The sequence below is a fragment of the Prunus dulcis genome, chromosome 4 (genome assembly GCF_902201215.1).
Source record: "Prunus dulcis chromosome 4, ALMONDv2, whole genome shotgun sequence".
Classification (NCBI taxonomy): Eukaryota; Viridiplantae; Streptophyta; class Magnoliopsida; order Rosales; family Rosaceae; genus Prunus; species Prunus dulcis.
The window spans coordinates 4,363,309-4,376,679 of NC_047653.1; the positions used below are offsets into that span (position 1 = coordinate 4,363,309).

Sequence of the window (13,371 nt, forward strand, 5' to 3'; positions counted from 1 at the left end):
ATGTTCTTCCGCTGGATGGGTGATGCGATGGATGAACCACCACCGGTCTGTCGGCACACATAAACAAGAGGACTCTCTGCAATGCGATGAGCAGGAATTTTTATAGCAGCACATAGATTGAGACTTCCAGCTAGCTTTTCCCCACACCACTCGAGTCTCTTTTTACTTAAATACAGCAATATCACAAAGACAATAGCTATATGCTGATAATTATTGATGGGTCTCTGCTACTGCTTGGCAAAAGCAATCTACTCTTCCTCTAAAAGCGACTCAAAACATTTGATCTATATGGGTGAAAAAAACATGACCATCTAACACAGTCATGGCTACGAAATTAAAAATTGTTAGCTTTCGTGTCTCAACCTGTTCCCCATATGGTATTTTCAGCTTGGCAAAGCTGTTGTTTGTTCCTTTCTTGATCTCTTTTTCATGCATGAACTCATGTGATTGATTAACTAATTAAAATTCAAACTATCAATTGTTTAATATGAACGGTTATCATGAATTCTAATATGAAATACTTTGAGGATAAGATAGCTGTAAACAAGCACAAAAATAGGCTTTTCCACTTGTCCCATTTTTTATTATTTTAAATAAATTTATCCTAATTTGGCCTCATTTTGGTCCACACAATTGGATTGAATTAGGTCGAATTGTAAATTGTACTACTTATTCTATCATGGAGGTTAGAACTTAGAATGAGGGGTTATAGTGATGAGGGGATTCTTAATAGCCAACCAATTTAGTGCATAGTTATTACTAGACTGTTGGATTGAACTCTCTCATTATAACTCTTATATTATTAATCAACGAGACTAACCCAAAAGTCCAAGTGAAGAGAACAGTGAAAACAAGGTTGTAGGCATTTGTTAATTGAGAACCCAAAGGTAAAATTCAAGCCCAAATTAATAAGTAACACTCCAATGTGCTTGTCCAAGTATATGAATGTTGTTATGCACCAAGTTGTTATTATCTTTGGGATTGCTTCTCTAAGATGCACTTCTGCTCATAAGCAATTCTAGCAAAAGTGCTTTATTATAAAAACCTTGAAATATTCGTAAGAAATCCCAGTGCTTTTTCAAAAACACATAGCATATACTTCTCCATAAAGTGTTTCTATGAAGCATAAGCACTTCTAAATTTTTCTGCTAAACGCTATCAGAAAACGCTTTTAACCATTCTGAAAACACTCCCAAACAAGCCCGCCATACCAATATTCCAAGCAAAATATGCATATAATTTTTATTCATCATATGTGGAGTGTCGAATTAGATTCATGTTAGAAATTTGTCCAAGTCTCCAATAATGTAACGTGTACTCTAAATCTATCCCATGCATCCCAAATTACAACAAGTTCAGGATATTATCTGTCCAAACTTAGATATATATAGAGAGTGTTCTTTCACAAAGAAGACAAACTTGCAAGAAACATAAATTTAGCACCATCGATTACAAACCGTCTGCAAGTTAAATAAAACAAATCTTTATATATCAAGGGAAAGCCGTATAAAATGGAGCTCCTAAAATCTACCAATCCAAAAACTTCCTCTCTCTCTTCTCTCTCAGATTATAACCAATGAATAAAAATACCAACTGTTGCATTTTCCCTCCATCACAACAGCATGCAACCAAAACCAATTAACCTAAAAACCTCCTTCTAGTCACATGATTTAGGTACTTTCGTTGGTCCTTTTTCCAAAATGCTCACATTTGTTACACACAAAACACCATCATCAAACTTTCATGCCTTGTAATTATAATGGACACAGAACTCCAACTCATAAAAAACCTACCTGCACTAATACTGCGCAGAAATTCATCATCAAACTGCAGGCCTGACCAGGAAATCGAGGAAGAACATCGATACACAAGCTTGAAGGACATCCAGGAAATCGAGGAAGAACATCGATACACAAGCTTGAAGGACATCATATTGAACTCGCCACAACACAGCACCACAATCCCGGAGGAGAGTGACTTTGAATTCGATCCTTCGAACATCACGATTCGAAACCAGCTGGTGAAGCGTGCAGCCTCAGCATACGTGCAGTCAGCTGCAATATTGGCCAGCAGTCGAAACCAAAACTTCATTGCGAGCTTCTGGGGGAGGCTTAGGGGCAACGTGACATCAGGTGCACGCTGGTACGCTTATGTTAGGAGCCCAATAGAAGCTTGTTTCAGGCCTATTTTGCAGTTTTTAGCTTGCATGGTTTGGAATGTGAGGACCACATTGAACATTCCAATATCTTGAAGCTAATATATATGGTGAATGTTTCTCTTCTCCAAGATGGATTTATTTTCTTTTGGGTTTTGTCCTTAAATTTATAGGCTTTCAGTCCATTTGTATGTAACACAATGTTGGGTTTGTGTTATAATTTCTGAGGTACATAATGTAAATTATGTGTAAATAGTTGTCTATAATTTATGATCAAGTATATATTTAATCTTCTGCTAACCCATTCATTCATGGTCACCATAATTGAGCTAATTGGTTGCTCATGGCCTTCATCTGGGCTTGTGAGTCGAGAGCCGGAGCTGGGCAGGAGGGCTGCATTTTCTCCAACCCTGTCACATGATGTTTGGTATTGAACCTCTAGCCAGTTTGCTGCACCATTCATCTAAGGTGAGCTTCTATAATGAGGGGCCTATATTGAGGGGTTCAATTCAGCCGCCCAATAATAATTCTGCAATTGATCGGATGATTATTAAGGACCCCCACATTGTAACCCCTCGTTACAGTCCCTTTGTCATCTCGGCCTTGGTGAAGCAGATATTTGGCCCCATACGCTTGCATATAAGCACACATGAATCGATCCTATAGATATATTAACACCATGGCCTTGTCCTTCTGAAGTCTCATGATCAGGCTTTTCTGTTTAGATTCAGAGGACTTTTTAATCACATGCAAGCTCTGTAATTATGAAGTATACTTTTCAACACTCCTATCCTTTGCATGCCTTTTTGATAGGCAAATTTATGATCAATTAACTCCACTGTTTAGCACAATTTGGAAATTGACAGGCTTTATGGAATTCATAATTGAATCTGACCAGCTAATGGATTTAAGCAAGCACAATAATTATCTTGTTTCATTGAATTTATAAATAGCTTCAGAGGCTATAAAAAATGGTCGACGTTGAAAAAGCCGTACGAGGCTCACGCGTTCAAACTTTAAAGACATGAGAAACAGAGTGTGAGTAAGCAAAATGCCAGCAATGCTCGTACTCTATATATCCCCCTTCTGCTCTTTGTCCCCTCCCCCCCATCCAAATCCCATGCCTTTTACATTTACAATTAATTTGGTCACTTTTCTTTTCTTTTCTTTGCTCTCTCTCTCTCTCTCTCTCTCTCTCTCTCTCTCTCTCTCTCTCTGCAGCTTGCCTTCTCCCAACCCAAAGTATTTTTGTGTGACCAAGCAAACTTTCAATTTCTGTTGGGATATTTTTCCTTTCCCTCTTTCTTCTGTTTCTCTCATGGGCCCCTCCTGTAACTTACATTTTGTAAGAAAATGATCATCGAAATGCATATGCCTTGTGGGTTTGTTTGACTGACGCGTGTACGGTGGATGATCAATCATGCATGGCATTGGTATGTAAAACCCTATAAAACCCACCCTTCCATTTTGCCCCAATCCCTCCCTCTCTTTCTCTCTCTCTCTCTCTCTGTTTTATTGGGATCAAGTGCCCTGCTAGCTGCAGCCCTGCCCTTAAAAGTTTTTACATTTTAAGGTGAAAACGTCCGAACACTTGAAGAGGAAGAGGAAGAGGAAGAAGAAGGAATTAGTACAGCTTAACATTATTACTACGCCCTCTTATTTTTCCTCGTTTTCCAAGGTACAACATAATAATGCAGAGCTATATCTACCTAGCTTTCTCATATTTTTTGTTCTAAATTCTTACCATACATTTCTAAAGTTTCTTCCTTTTACTTTGTTTTCTTGCTTCTCAGGCCCTCTCCTTTTCCTTCTCTCTCAAGGGGAAAAAAAAAATAAAAAAATCATACCAGCAATGCAGGTGGCAAAGAAATCAGCAGGGATTCCAATGGACCCCATCATCATGGCTGCTGAGTCAGGAGCGGGGAAGCTGGCGGAGAACAATATCATGGGGGCGATGATGAGCCCTTATGAGATGGTGAGGCAGCTGGGGGCGTGCAACGCGGTGGTGGTGTTCAGCATGAGCGGCTGCTGCATGTGCACCGTGGCCAAACGCCTCCTCTTTAGCCTCGGGGTCGGCCCCTCCATCATCGAGCTCGACGAGCACGTGGCGGGGGCCGACATCCAGGCCGTTCTGTACGAGCTGGCGGTAGACGGCCAGCAGCCGATACCGGCCGTGTTCGTGGGAGGGAAGTTCTTAGGTGGCGTGCAAGCGCTCATGGGTTGCCACATCAATGGCACCCTCGTCCCTCTCCTCAAAGACTCCGGTGCTCTCTGGCTCTGATCATCAACATCATCATCACCGCCATGATCGTCATGTCATCATCTTAAGAGTATTTAATTATTAGGTTTTATTAATTTCTAGGCTTATTACATATATAGTCTGAGCAGTAAGGTGGTTGTACAGACTATATGTAGCCGAGCTAGTTAATAACTTAATATCAATATCTGACAGTTTATTAATATTACAACCAAGATTATATATGTTGCAATAATATTTCTCTCTATATTAATTTCTTGTTTTTTTTGATACGCCATATTAGAGAACGAGGAATTCGAACATATAATATGCAGAATGATTTATTCTTAACCGCTTGAGCTACAATATCTTTTCCTATAATTTCTTGTTATAATAAATTGATGTTACATATGCTCATTTTTTATTATATATATTTGTGTTTAATTAATTTTACGATATTGTTATATTCTGGAGAGGAGAGGAAAAACATGTACATATATAAGATAGTACCTGAACTGCAAGTTGACGGAAAGATGGTATATCGACGATATATGGAATAAATTCAAAGGAGGGTGACACGTCAGCTGGACCCACCGGACTTAGCCCTACTCAGATACCAAGGGCATGCATGCCATGCGAATACTGCAACTGCCTGTAGTTGTCTCTCAGGCTTACATATTTGCTAACGGTATCTTTGAAAGAAAATGATATGCATTTGACCCAAACTCTGCTTTTTCTTTTTCTCTCTATTTTCTTCAATTACTTCCCTTTTCATTTACCAAAAGTAAATAGCTAAATAAATAAATAACAGAGTTTTTTTTCTTCTTTTTTTCTGGCTGAATAAAAAGCATGTGCTTTTACCATGGTTTAATAATGGTTTATTCTATATCAGAAAAGAGCAGACAATATGAGTAAGAGAGAGAAAGAAAGTGGCTGTAGCCCTATAGGGGCAGTTTGTACGACTGAGATCTGCCCCCTCTGCCGCAAATGTGATCACAGAGAGAGAGAGAGAGAGAGAGAGAGAGAGCTTTCAATAATTTTATGTTTTGTTGAATTATTTTGTTTTATTTTGTTTTATGTGAAATGAAAATGGTTGGTTGTTTGTGGAAAGGAAATCAGAAGATATGAAAAATTTGACCATGATGTGTTGCCATTTCCTGAAACAGAGTACATGTGAGGCCTCAAGAATCCCCAACATTTTTGTTTTCCTGACCTTCATATCCATTGGGAATGACCACTTTCAGAACTGATCTTGTTCTCATTTGACTCTTTGACTAGCCACTACCTACTATATGACTATCTACTTTCATCCACAGATAAGGTACTTTTCATTTTCATTCTCTGAAAGTTGAAACATTTACAAGAACACTTAATTTACTCCATTGAAACACCCCGTTGCACTTTCTTGTTTAATTTCAAGTAAAAACAAAAAGGAAAACAATACATCTTAAAGTTTTCAAAGGAAAATGTTAGAGGCACTAATGAATTTCCCAACTGTTTTTACAACTCTCTCTCACGTGACGTGAAACTCACTAGATAATGAGATCATACATGATGACCCATATAGGGCTGGATTTATGTGAGAGAGTTGAGAAACTAGTTGGTGTGTGTAGCATTACTCATCACATACATCTTTGATATTCAAATAGAATGGGCTGGACCTTAGGACTAGAGTTGGAGGCGCGGGCTGGCGGTGGGATTTGGAGTAGGTTGTGTGGGTCATAGCTCTAGTGGTAAAACACTTTACTCCACATTTACGATAAGAGTTCAGTCCTCCCTCCCGCCCCTCATTTCCCCTGAACCAACAAAAACCTAAAAAGGGCTAATCGCCATCTGGAAATGGTAACCAGGCATATATGCAAATTTGGGCTTTTGAACCAGGTCAGCAGAATATTGGGCTCAATTTCAGCCGACCCGGCCCATCTCATAGAGCCCAAATTACTGAGCCCATTTACCAATTCCGCGGATTTTCTCCGACTTTTCCCACCTGCCCATAGTCGGCCGTTGATTTCCTCGGAATTTTCCTTTCGCCCATCGTTACGGTGCAAATCAAACCAATTCTCACTCAAAAACCATCAAACCCGACAAAACAACGCCTAGGACTTTTAATTACCTCTTTGATCTTTCCAATTAAAACTAAATCCACTGTAATTTACCTCCTGTATAAATACATTTCCTTACCAGCTAAGTTACAGAAATCACAAGACTCAAGACTTTTCCTTCTCATTTTCTCTGGAACCAAGCAGGTTGGGTTTTCGAAAGTTTTAAGGTTTTTGTGTAACATTTGTTGCAGTAATGGCTGGGGAAAAGGGTAAAACAAAGCGATGGGGTTGGGCCGTCGGAGCGCTGATCGCTGTCTTTGTTGCCGTGGCCATGACATCGAGAACTGCTCCTAAAATCTCATTCTTCGGACGCTCTAATAAGCCTTGTAACTGTACTCAGGTACGCTTTATTGCATGTTCTGTTTGGTTACCGAGAAAGTAGAGAAATGACGTCCTGTGGAAAATGGGAGGTTTAAATTTTGAAAATTGATCGTGTGTTTATTTATGGTGTGGAATTTTTGAACTTTCAATTTCAGGTCATTGTAACTAAGATGGCACATTGTTGAATTTGGGATAATTGGATTGTGTTAAATTGAAATCCTGCTTTACATTATTCAGACGAATGCGAAGCTTCTTAATTCATGAAATGGAAATGGTGCATTGTTTGAATTATGTAAAATGGGACTGGATGTTAGAAAGACTTTTAATTTTTTTTTTCTTTTTTTTCTTTTTGTAATTGGGATTATGATTATGATTTTCCTGCTGCTTGATTTCCCCCCTCATAAACTGTGCAGGAAACACATAAGTATAGTGGGATAGTGGAGGATTGTTGTTGTGATTATGAGACCGTGGACCATATTAACAAGGAAGTTTTGCATCCATCACTCCAAGAGCTCGTTAAAACTCCGTTCTTTCGGTATTTCAAGGTTAGATGATTTCTACAAGTTGGCTAGATTTGTATGCTTGTTAAGAAATAATGAAATATACTATTCTAATTTTATTATGATTAATTAGTTAGGGACATATGTGAATCAAACTGATAAATGATGTTTTAATCTGTTGTGAACTTTGCTGCTGTATGTCATTCTTGAAATGTATTATTATTTTATTATTCTGTTGTTCTGCTGTGCATCTTATTTTTCTGAAGCATGGTTGATAAAATTTGTTTTAGGTTAAGTTATGGTGCGACTGCCCTTTCTGGCCTGACGATGGTATGTGCCGTCTGCGAGATTGTAGTGTATGTGAATGCCCAGATAGTGAGTTCCCAGAATCGTTCAAGAAGCCCCATCATGGCCTTCCATTAGATGATCTTGTTTGTCAAGAGGGAAAGCCTGAAGCAGCTGTTGACCGTACACTAGATAAAAAGGCATTCAGAGGCTGGACAGAAATAGACAATCCCTGGACGAATGACGATGAGACAGACAATGGTGCGTATCCTTGCTTTCTCAGCTTAACAGTTCCGGTTCTTATATGATAAGTTATGTTTGCAGTTGAAAGCCTCCTGCCAGTTGTATTTTCTTTGAAAATTTTAGTTTGTATAATGCAAATTTGAATTACTTTGGTGTAAAGAACACACTTGATGATTCATGATTTGAATGATTTGAATAGTTTATTGTACTTGCAATGATTGGTAGCACATTTATATTTGCAGCTGAGATGACATATGTGAATCTTCAACTGAATCCTGAACGGTATACCGGCTACACTGGTCCATCAGCTAGAAGGATATGGGATGCTGTCTACGCAGAGAACTGTCCCAAATGTAAGCTTTTACTCTCTCTCTGCCCCAGTGCTAGTGAAAATGGTTGCATATTGTACTCAATTGACTCGTGTGCTTAATTTGAAAAGTACATGTTAGCAATTCCTCCTTTGAGAAATCTTTCAGTGTAAACACTTCTTCTTACAAATTTTTGGGGCAGTTACACTGCATGTTTCATTGTATCTAAGATAAGATTCCACTGAATTACTAGTCCTTATTATGTGAATGTTGTGTTCACTTTCAAATTCTTCTCCAGATCCATCTGAAGAGTTATGCGCTGAAGAAAGAATTCTGTACAAGTTGATATCTGGTCTTCATTCCTCTATTTCAGTCCACATAGCTTCTGATTATCTCCTTGATGAAACTACACAAATGGTACAAGTTCTGTTTCATCATTTCCTTTAAGACTTATATTTTACACAGAAAACAGACAGTTTCCCTGATTTCTGAAAGATTTCATACTGTACCCATGCCCCATATATTTTATACCCTTGGATCTTGATAAGAAATATCAATGGCAAATTCCTCTTTATGGCGCCTGGAAATTTGTCAGCTATTCAGAATTTAAATAAGTCTATAGTGCTAACCATCACTGCCATTATCTCAGCAATGAGTTTCTTTAAATAAAAAGTTGGCAATCTTGGCTGTTTCGTTATTAGATGCATCATGAAGGCAACCATAGTCTTTCACTAGACTTATCATTTACATGCCTTTACTTTAAGATCTAACTTTATTTTCTTCTTTCTAAAATTTCTGTTTCAGTGGGGTTCAAATCTCCCATTGATGTATGATCGGGTCCTAAGATACCCGGATCGTGTCAGAAACTTGTACTTCACGTTTCTCTTCGTTCTCCGAGCTGTGACAAAGGTGAGTCTAATAAGTTTAAATTCTTTTCAAATCATTATGTTATGCTTACTGGTAGGCATACTGAGCATACTAACAGTAGTTTTCACTTTTTGTATATTGTTACTTTTGATATTGTTTATCTTGCTGAGATAATAATATCAATCTTGTTCAAATGTATTTAGGCTGCAGATTACTTGGAACATGCTGAATATGACACTGGTAATCTTAATGAGGATCTGAAGACGCAATCCTTGGTCCGACAGCTACTCTATAATCCCAATCTACAAGCTGCATGCCCAGTCCCATTTGACGAAGCTAAGTTGTGGAAAGGACAACGTGGACCTGAACTGAAGCAGAAAATACAAAATCAGTTTAGAAACATAAGGTTTTTTTTTTTTTTTTGGGCTTAGTGTCTTGATATTGGTAAGATTCGTAAGTCTCATTTTTATGTGACTATGATTTAACTGTTTACATTGTCATTGTAGCGCACTGATGGATTGTGTCGGATGTGAGAAATGTCGACTTTGGGGGAAGCTTCAGGTCCTTGGTCTTGGCACAGCACTTAAGATCCTCTTCTCTGTTGATGGTCAACAAAACACTGATCAGACTGTAAGCATCTCTTTAAAAGCTAATTTTATATGGCTCTCAGGTGAAGAAACACGTTTTGCAATGTTATATAGTCAGGTCTCAAAAAATTGCTTATGGACCCTTCTTTATCTTTGATTTAGAGACATGTACATAAGATAATAACAGCCAAAAGTAGTTACCAAAATTTTGAACTATTTTGACAAAGATTTTGAACAAATATATATATCTAAATATTTTTCTGGCAAAGATTTTGAACAATTGTTAGTTATCACATATGGTAAAAGGTTCTAATTATGAAACTAATTATGGAACTCTCAGCAAGCAATGTCGACTTCATTTCCTACTTTGTTAAAATGACATTGCATGTACAAACTTCCCATCAATAGTTTTTTTTGTTATTTTGGAATGGACAGTCTGATCTTTACTCTGTTAGTCATGCATGCACATCCATATGTTCTTTGTCATTTGTGATTACATCATTTGTAGGTGTAATTGAGCGTCCGACATAATTTTTATTTCTACTGAAGTCTATATTGTATTGCTCTTCAGCTGCACTTGCAACGGAATGAAGTGATTGCCTTGATGAACCTACTCAATCGACTTTCAGAATCTCTCAAGTTTGTTAATGAAATGGGACCCTCAACTGAAAGGCTAGTAGAAGGGCAGATTTCTCCACCCACCGCCCCTAGTTGCCCCATACAAAGGATGTGGGCATCTTTAAAATCTAGGTATGCAACTTCCTGTTAATACGTTTAATCTCTCTTCTGCTGCAGCACTTTGATTCTTGCTGTTATTAAGCTGGTTACCTTACTTGCAGGTAAGGAGAATTAATTGGTGATACATCAAAACAGCACACTTCTAAAAATAACTTAAGAAACCCAGTTCGGGTTTTCAAAAGCTTGACCCATGGAAGGACAGAGGCATGTAACAAGTACATGGCTAGATACAGAGATGCGTACAAGAACCTCAACAGAATTTTGTACTTCATTGAATTTTGAACTTTTCAAATAAAATTAGCACGACACTTCTGTTGTTTCACAATAGGTTTGCTGAAAGTTTATAGTAAAATTTGGTGGCCAAGGACTTCGACTTCACTTGTAGCAGAATGAGTTTGTCGAAGTCCAATTCAATCTTTCTTGTGAGGTTAATGAAATTGTTTTATGCATCATTCATTGAAAACCTTGTGATGTAAGATTTTCTATATGATCAAGGGCCAATAGCGCCAGTAGCGCCAGCTGAATTTAGTTCCTTTTGTTTCCATGGGTAAAGTAATGCGTGTTTAAAATTGTTCAATCTGCTATGACATGATCTGTCAGCCTTTTTTGCATCCAGCAAGCAAACCACTATTGATGCCCTATCTTTCTTCAGCCAACAATGCAACCTAATTTGCACAAATAGGATGCACTTTGACAGAGGTACTTTGTTAAATCTGAATTCATGGTGGTTACACTGATTAAATACGATCGTACAAGGTAGATCACTAAAACACATTTCTTGCTACCCAACGGATCTGTCTGCCTATTTTATGCTACTTGCTAGTGGTCAGATAGGTGCTTTGGCAATAACTCTCAAGATATACAATTATAGAAGGGACTAAACATATTGTCAATACCACTGATCAGCTAGTAAACCCACAAATGAAGCAAAGCTACATAATTAGGCAAAGGAAGCTCCCTTTCGGTTACCAATTTTTACAAACTACTAGTTGTGCAACCATAGTGAACCGCAATAACCGGGCACTTTGTGCATCATTCAAAATTTACATAATATATCATACTGATGAGGAAAATGTGGGTATGTTGTGTTGTGCGCAAACAAGTTGAAAGTCAGGAACTACATAGCAAGTACACTCCAAGGGAGTTTTCTGTGCAGATTTGACAGTAAGCCGCAAGCAACAGTCTCAGCTGCTAGCGGGTTTTCTTTAGCCGCTTGGGGGGTCGCATTGTCTCCTTCTTCAAATCCTCTGGAGGTTTCAAGTCAATAATTGGCTGCAAGCATATTTAAAATCCACCAATGGTGAGAATCAATCAAAAGGCATGTCATCATTCTGTATAACTTAAAACCAGCAATCATCATATACAGCAGCGTAAGTGCTTAATCATGGATTCACTGCATACAACCATGAATTTTTTAAATTAACAAAAAAAAATTAAAGTGGGTGCCTTTCAACCATATTATCCAACTAAACTATATGATGGCATTAAAATTACAATAAAAGTAACAATGCGAATGACAAGCCAGAAACAGACCATATGACCAGCCAAAACCAGACCATATGACCATTCAGTCTAATTTTCAAGCCAAATAACCTTTTAGATTCTGGACCTTCAGATATAGGTCACTCCTGCTCACAGTTGTTTAAAAATTATGAACCAGAAGATTGACAAAGACTAATAAATTTTTTCATGGGCATAACAACATTTGTGCTTTATCAACGCTAAGACCTAAGAGATCCACCAAGCCATATGGATGGGAAACACCACTTGATCAAATTAGTATGAGAAACAAGAGGGCACCATATCTTACCTCATCACATTTTCTTTGAAGTTCCAAGAGCTCTTGACAGTATGCAAGGCATTCCGCATGGTATACAGCAGCTAACTCCTTTATCACGGCCTTTCTTTTAATGATGCCAATCACTTCAAAAAAGAATACGACAAAAGGTTAGAGTTATTGCAGAGGTTCATTATAATAAATCCAGTGCCACAAGGAGCAAACAATAAATCTCAAATCTGCCACGATATATGGCAAGACAAACACACATTATCCGAAGTTTTCACAAGAGAGATACCACTTAGATTGGGGAATGAAATCGCTAACTGTGATTAGACATATCAGAACCATTTATGCGTGTTCCGTGCTTCATATAAAAACCATCTCAAAGAGCACCAGAAAGACTACAGAGTTGTCAGCCATAAATTCAAGTGAAATATGAAAAAGAAAACAAGGGTTTATCTTTTGTTTCCTACTTCCTACAGAGAATAGATTACTTTTACACGCATGTAGTTACACAGGATTTGCAATCACTGGGCCGATGTATCAAGAAAAAACGAACAAGAATTTGAGCCTAAGAGAAAATTTAACAGACAATATCTAAGCCTTAGATTTTAACAATGTGACAACTTCCCAATTAAAAAGTCAAGCACTTTCCTTAGAAAATCAACTTCAATTGTGAAATTCCACATCTTTCAATAAACCCAGATGGGAAAAATACAAATTGAAACATAAAAAGAATCTTAAAAACCTAATCACACTCGCAATTTCAGAAAGAAAAAAAAAACCAAACAAGAAAAATACAAGAGCGAGAGAGAGATGGAGATAAATACTTCGACTGGGATCGAATGGGGGAGAAGGAGGGTCGGCCTGAGAAGAGGAGGGTTGCTGAGGGGTCGCATCAGAATGAGGAGCTTCAACTTGTTCTCCCTCTTGTTGTTCTTGTTGTGGTTGTTGTCCTTGTTCTTCTTGACCCATTGAGGTTGTTTCTCGGAACTCCCAGAATCCTCTGAGGGGAAATCACTAATCAGCAATTGTTTTGATTAGCTCTTACCCGAGTATATATAACTTTTGTGACTTAGGAACAACTCGACAACATTGTACGGCAAAGGAACCACCCTCTACCCCTTCACACCATGAACAAGTGTTTTGGGGAATTTTGTATATTTTCCTGTACATGTGTTACGGTTTATGCTTTCCTCTTGCCTTCTTCCCGCTGAAGTCGATGTAATTGTGTTTGTTTGGGCCTGTG

General features: G+C 38.1%; 4 protein-coding genes across 4 annotated transcripts; 3 read left to right on the plus strand and 1 right to left on the minus strand.

Moving 5' to 3' along the window:
• The first annotated feature begins 1,562 nt into the window (after positions 1-1,562).
• LOC117625952 lies at positions 1,563-2,903 on the plus strand. The gene has a single exon (XM_034357554.1). It carries the CDS (start codon positions 1,760-1,762, stop codon positions 2,249-2,251), a length of 492 nt encoding a protein of 163 aa, XP_034213445.1. The 5' UTR covers positions 1,563-1,759; the 3' UTR covers positions 2,252-2,903.
• Positions 2,904-3,960: 1,057 nt separating this feature from the next.
• On the plus strand, positions 3,961-4,599 carry LOC117626225 (glutaredoxin-C9-like). Its single transcript, XM_034357884.1, has one exon. The coding sequence runs from the start codon at positions 4,008-4,010 to the stop codon at positions 4,434-4,436; it is 429 nt and encodes a 142-aa protein (XP_034213775.1). The 5' UTR covers positions 3,961-4,007; the 3' UTR covers positions 4,437-4,599.
• Positions 4,600-6,395: 1,796 nt separating this feature from the next.
• On the plus strand, positions 6,396-10,878 carry LOC117626163 (endoplasmic reticulum oxidoreductin-1-like). The gene is made up of 10 exons (XM_034357813.1): positions 6,396-6,833; positions 7,228-7,359; positions 7,605-7,860; positions 8,085-8,195; positions 8,449-8,567; positions 8,955-9,059; positions 9,221-9,423; positions 9,524-9,647; positions 10,176-10,354; positions 10,444-10,878. The coding sequence occupies exons 1-10, from the start codon at positions 6,687-6,689 to the stop codon at positions 10,445-10,447; spliced, it is 1,380 nt and encodes a 459-aa protein (XP_034213704.1). The 5' UTR covers positions 6,396-6,686; the 3' UTR covers positions 10,448-10,878.
• Positions 10,879-11,180: 302 nt separating this feature from the next.
• On the minus strand, positions 11,181-13,304 carry LOC117625016. The gene is made up of 3 exons (XM_034356574.1): positions 12,953-13,304; positions 12,153-12,265; positions 11,181-11,614 (listed from the first exon to the last, which is right to left on the minus strand). Exons 1-3 carry the CDS (start codon positions 13,095-13,097, stop codon positions 11,534-11,536), a joined length of 339 nt encoding a protein of 112 aa, XP_034212465.1. The 5' UTR covers positions 13,098-13,304; the 3' UTR covers positions 11,181-11,533.
• Positions 13,305-13,371: the final 67 nt, after the last annotated feature.

Coding starts and splice junctions, on each gene's coding strand:
- LOC117626163 (XM_034357813.1), top strand. CDS start 6,687: ATGGCTGGGGAAAAGGGTAAAACAAAGCGATGGGGTTGGGCCGTCGGA. Junction 7,360..7,604: donor CGTTCTTTCGGTATTTCAAG/GTTAGATGATTT, acceptor AATTTGTTTTAG/GTTAAGTTATGGTGCGACTG. Junction 9,424..9,523: donor AATCAGTTTAGAAACATAAG/GTTTTTTTTTTT, acceptor TTGTCATTGTAG/CGCACTGATGGATTGTGTCG.
- LOC117625016 (XM_034356574.1), bottom strand. CDS start 13,097: ATGGGTCAAGAAGAACAAGGACAACAACCACAACAAGAACAACAAGAG. Junction 12,266..12,952: donor CCCATTCGATCCCAGTCGAA/GTATTTATCTCC, acceptor TCTTTTTTGAAG/TGATTGGCATCATTAAAAGA. Junction 11,615..12,152: donor TTCAAAGAAAATGTGATGAG/GTAAGATATGGT, acceptor ATATGCTTGCAG/CCAATTATTGACTTGAAACC.
- LOC117625952 (XM_034357554.1), top strand. CDS start 1,760: ATGGACACAGAACTCCAACTCATAAAAAACCTACCTGCACTAATACTG.
- LOC117626225 (XM_034357884.1), top strand. CDS start 4,008: ATGCAGGTGGCAAAGAAATCAGCAGGGATTCCAATGGACCCCATCATC.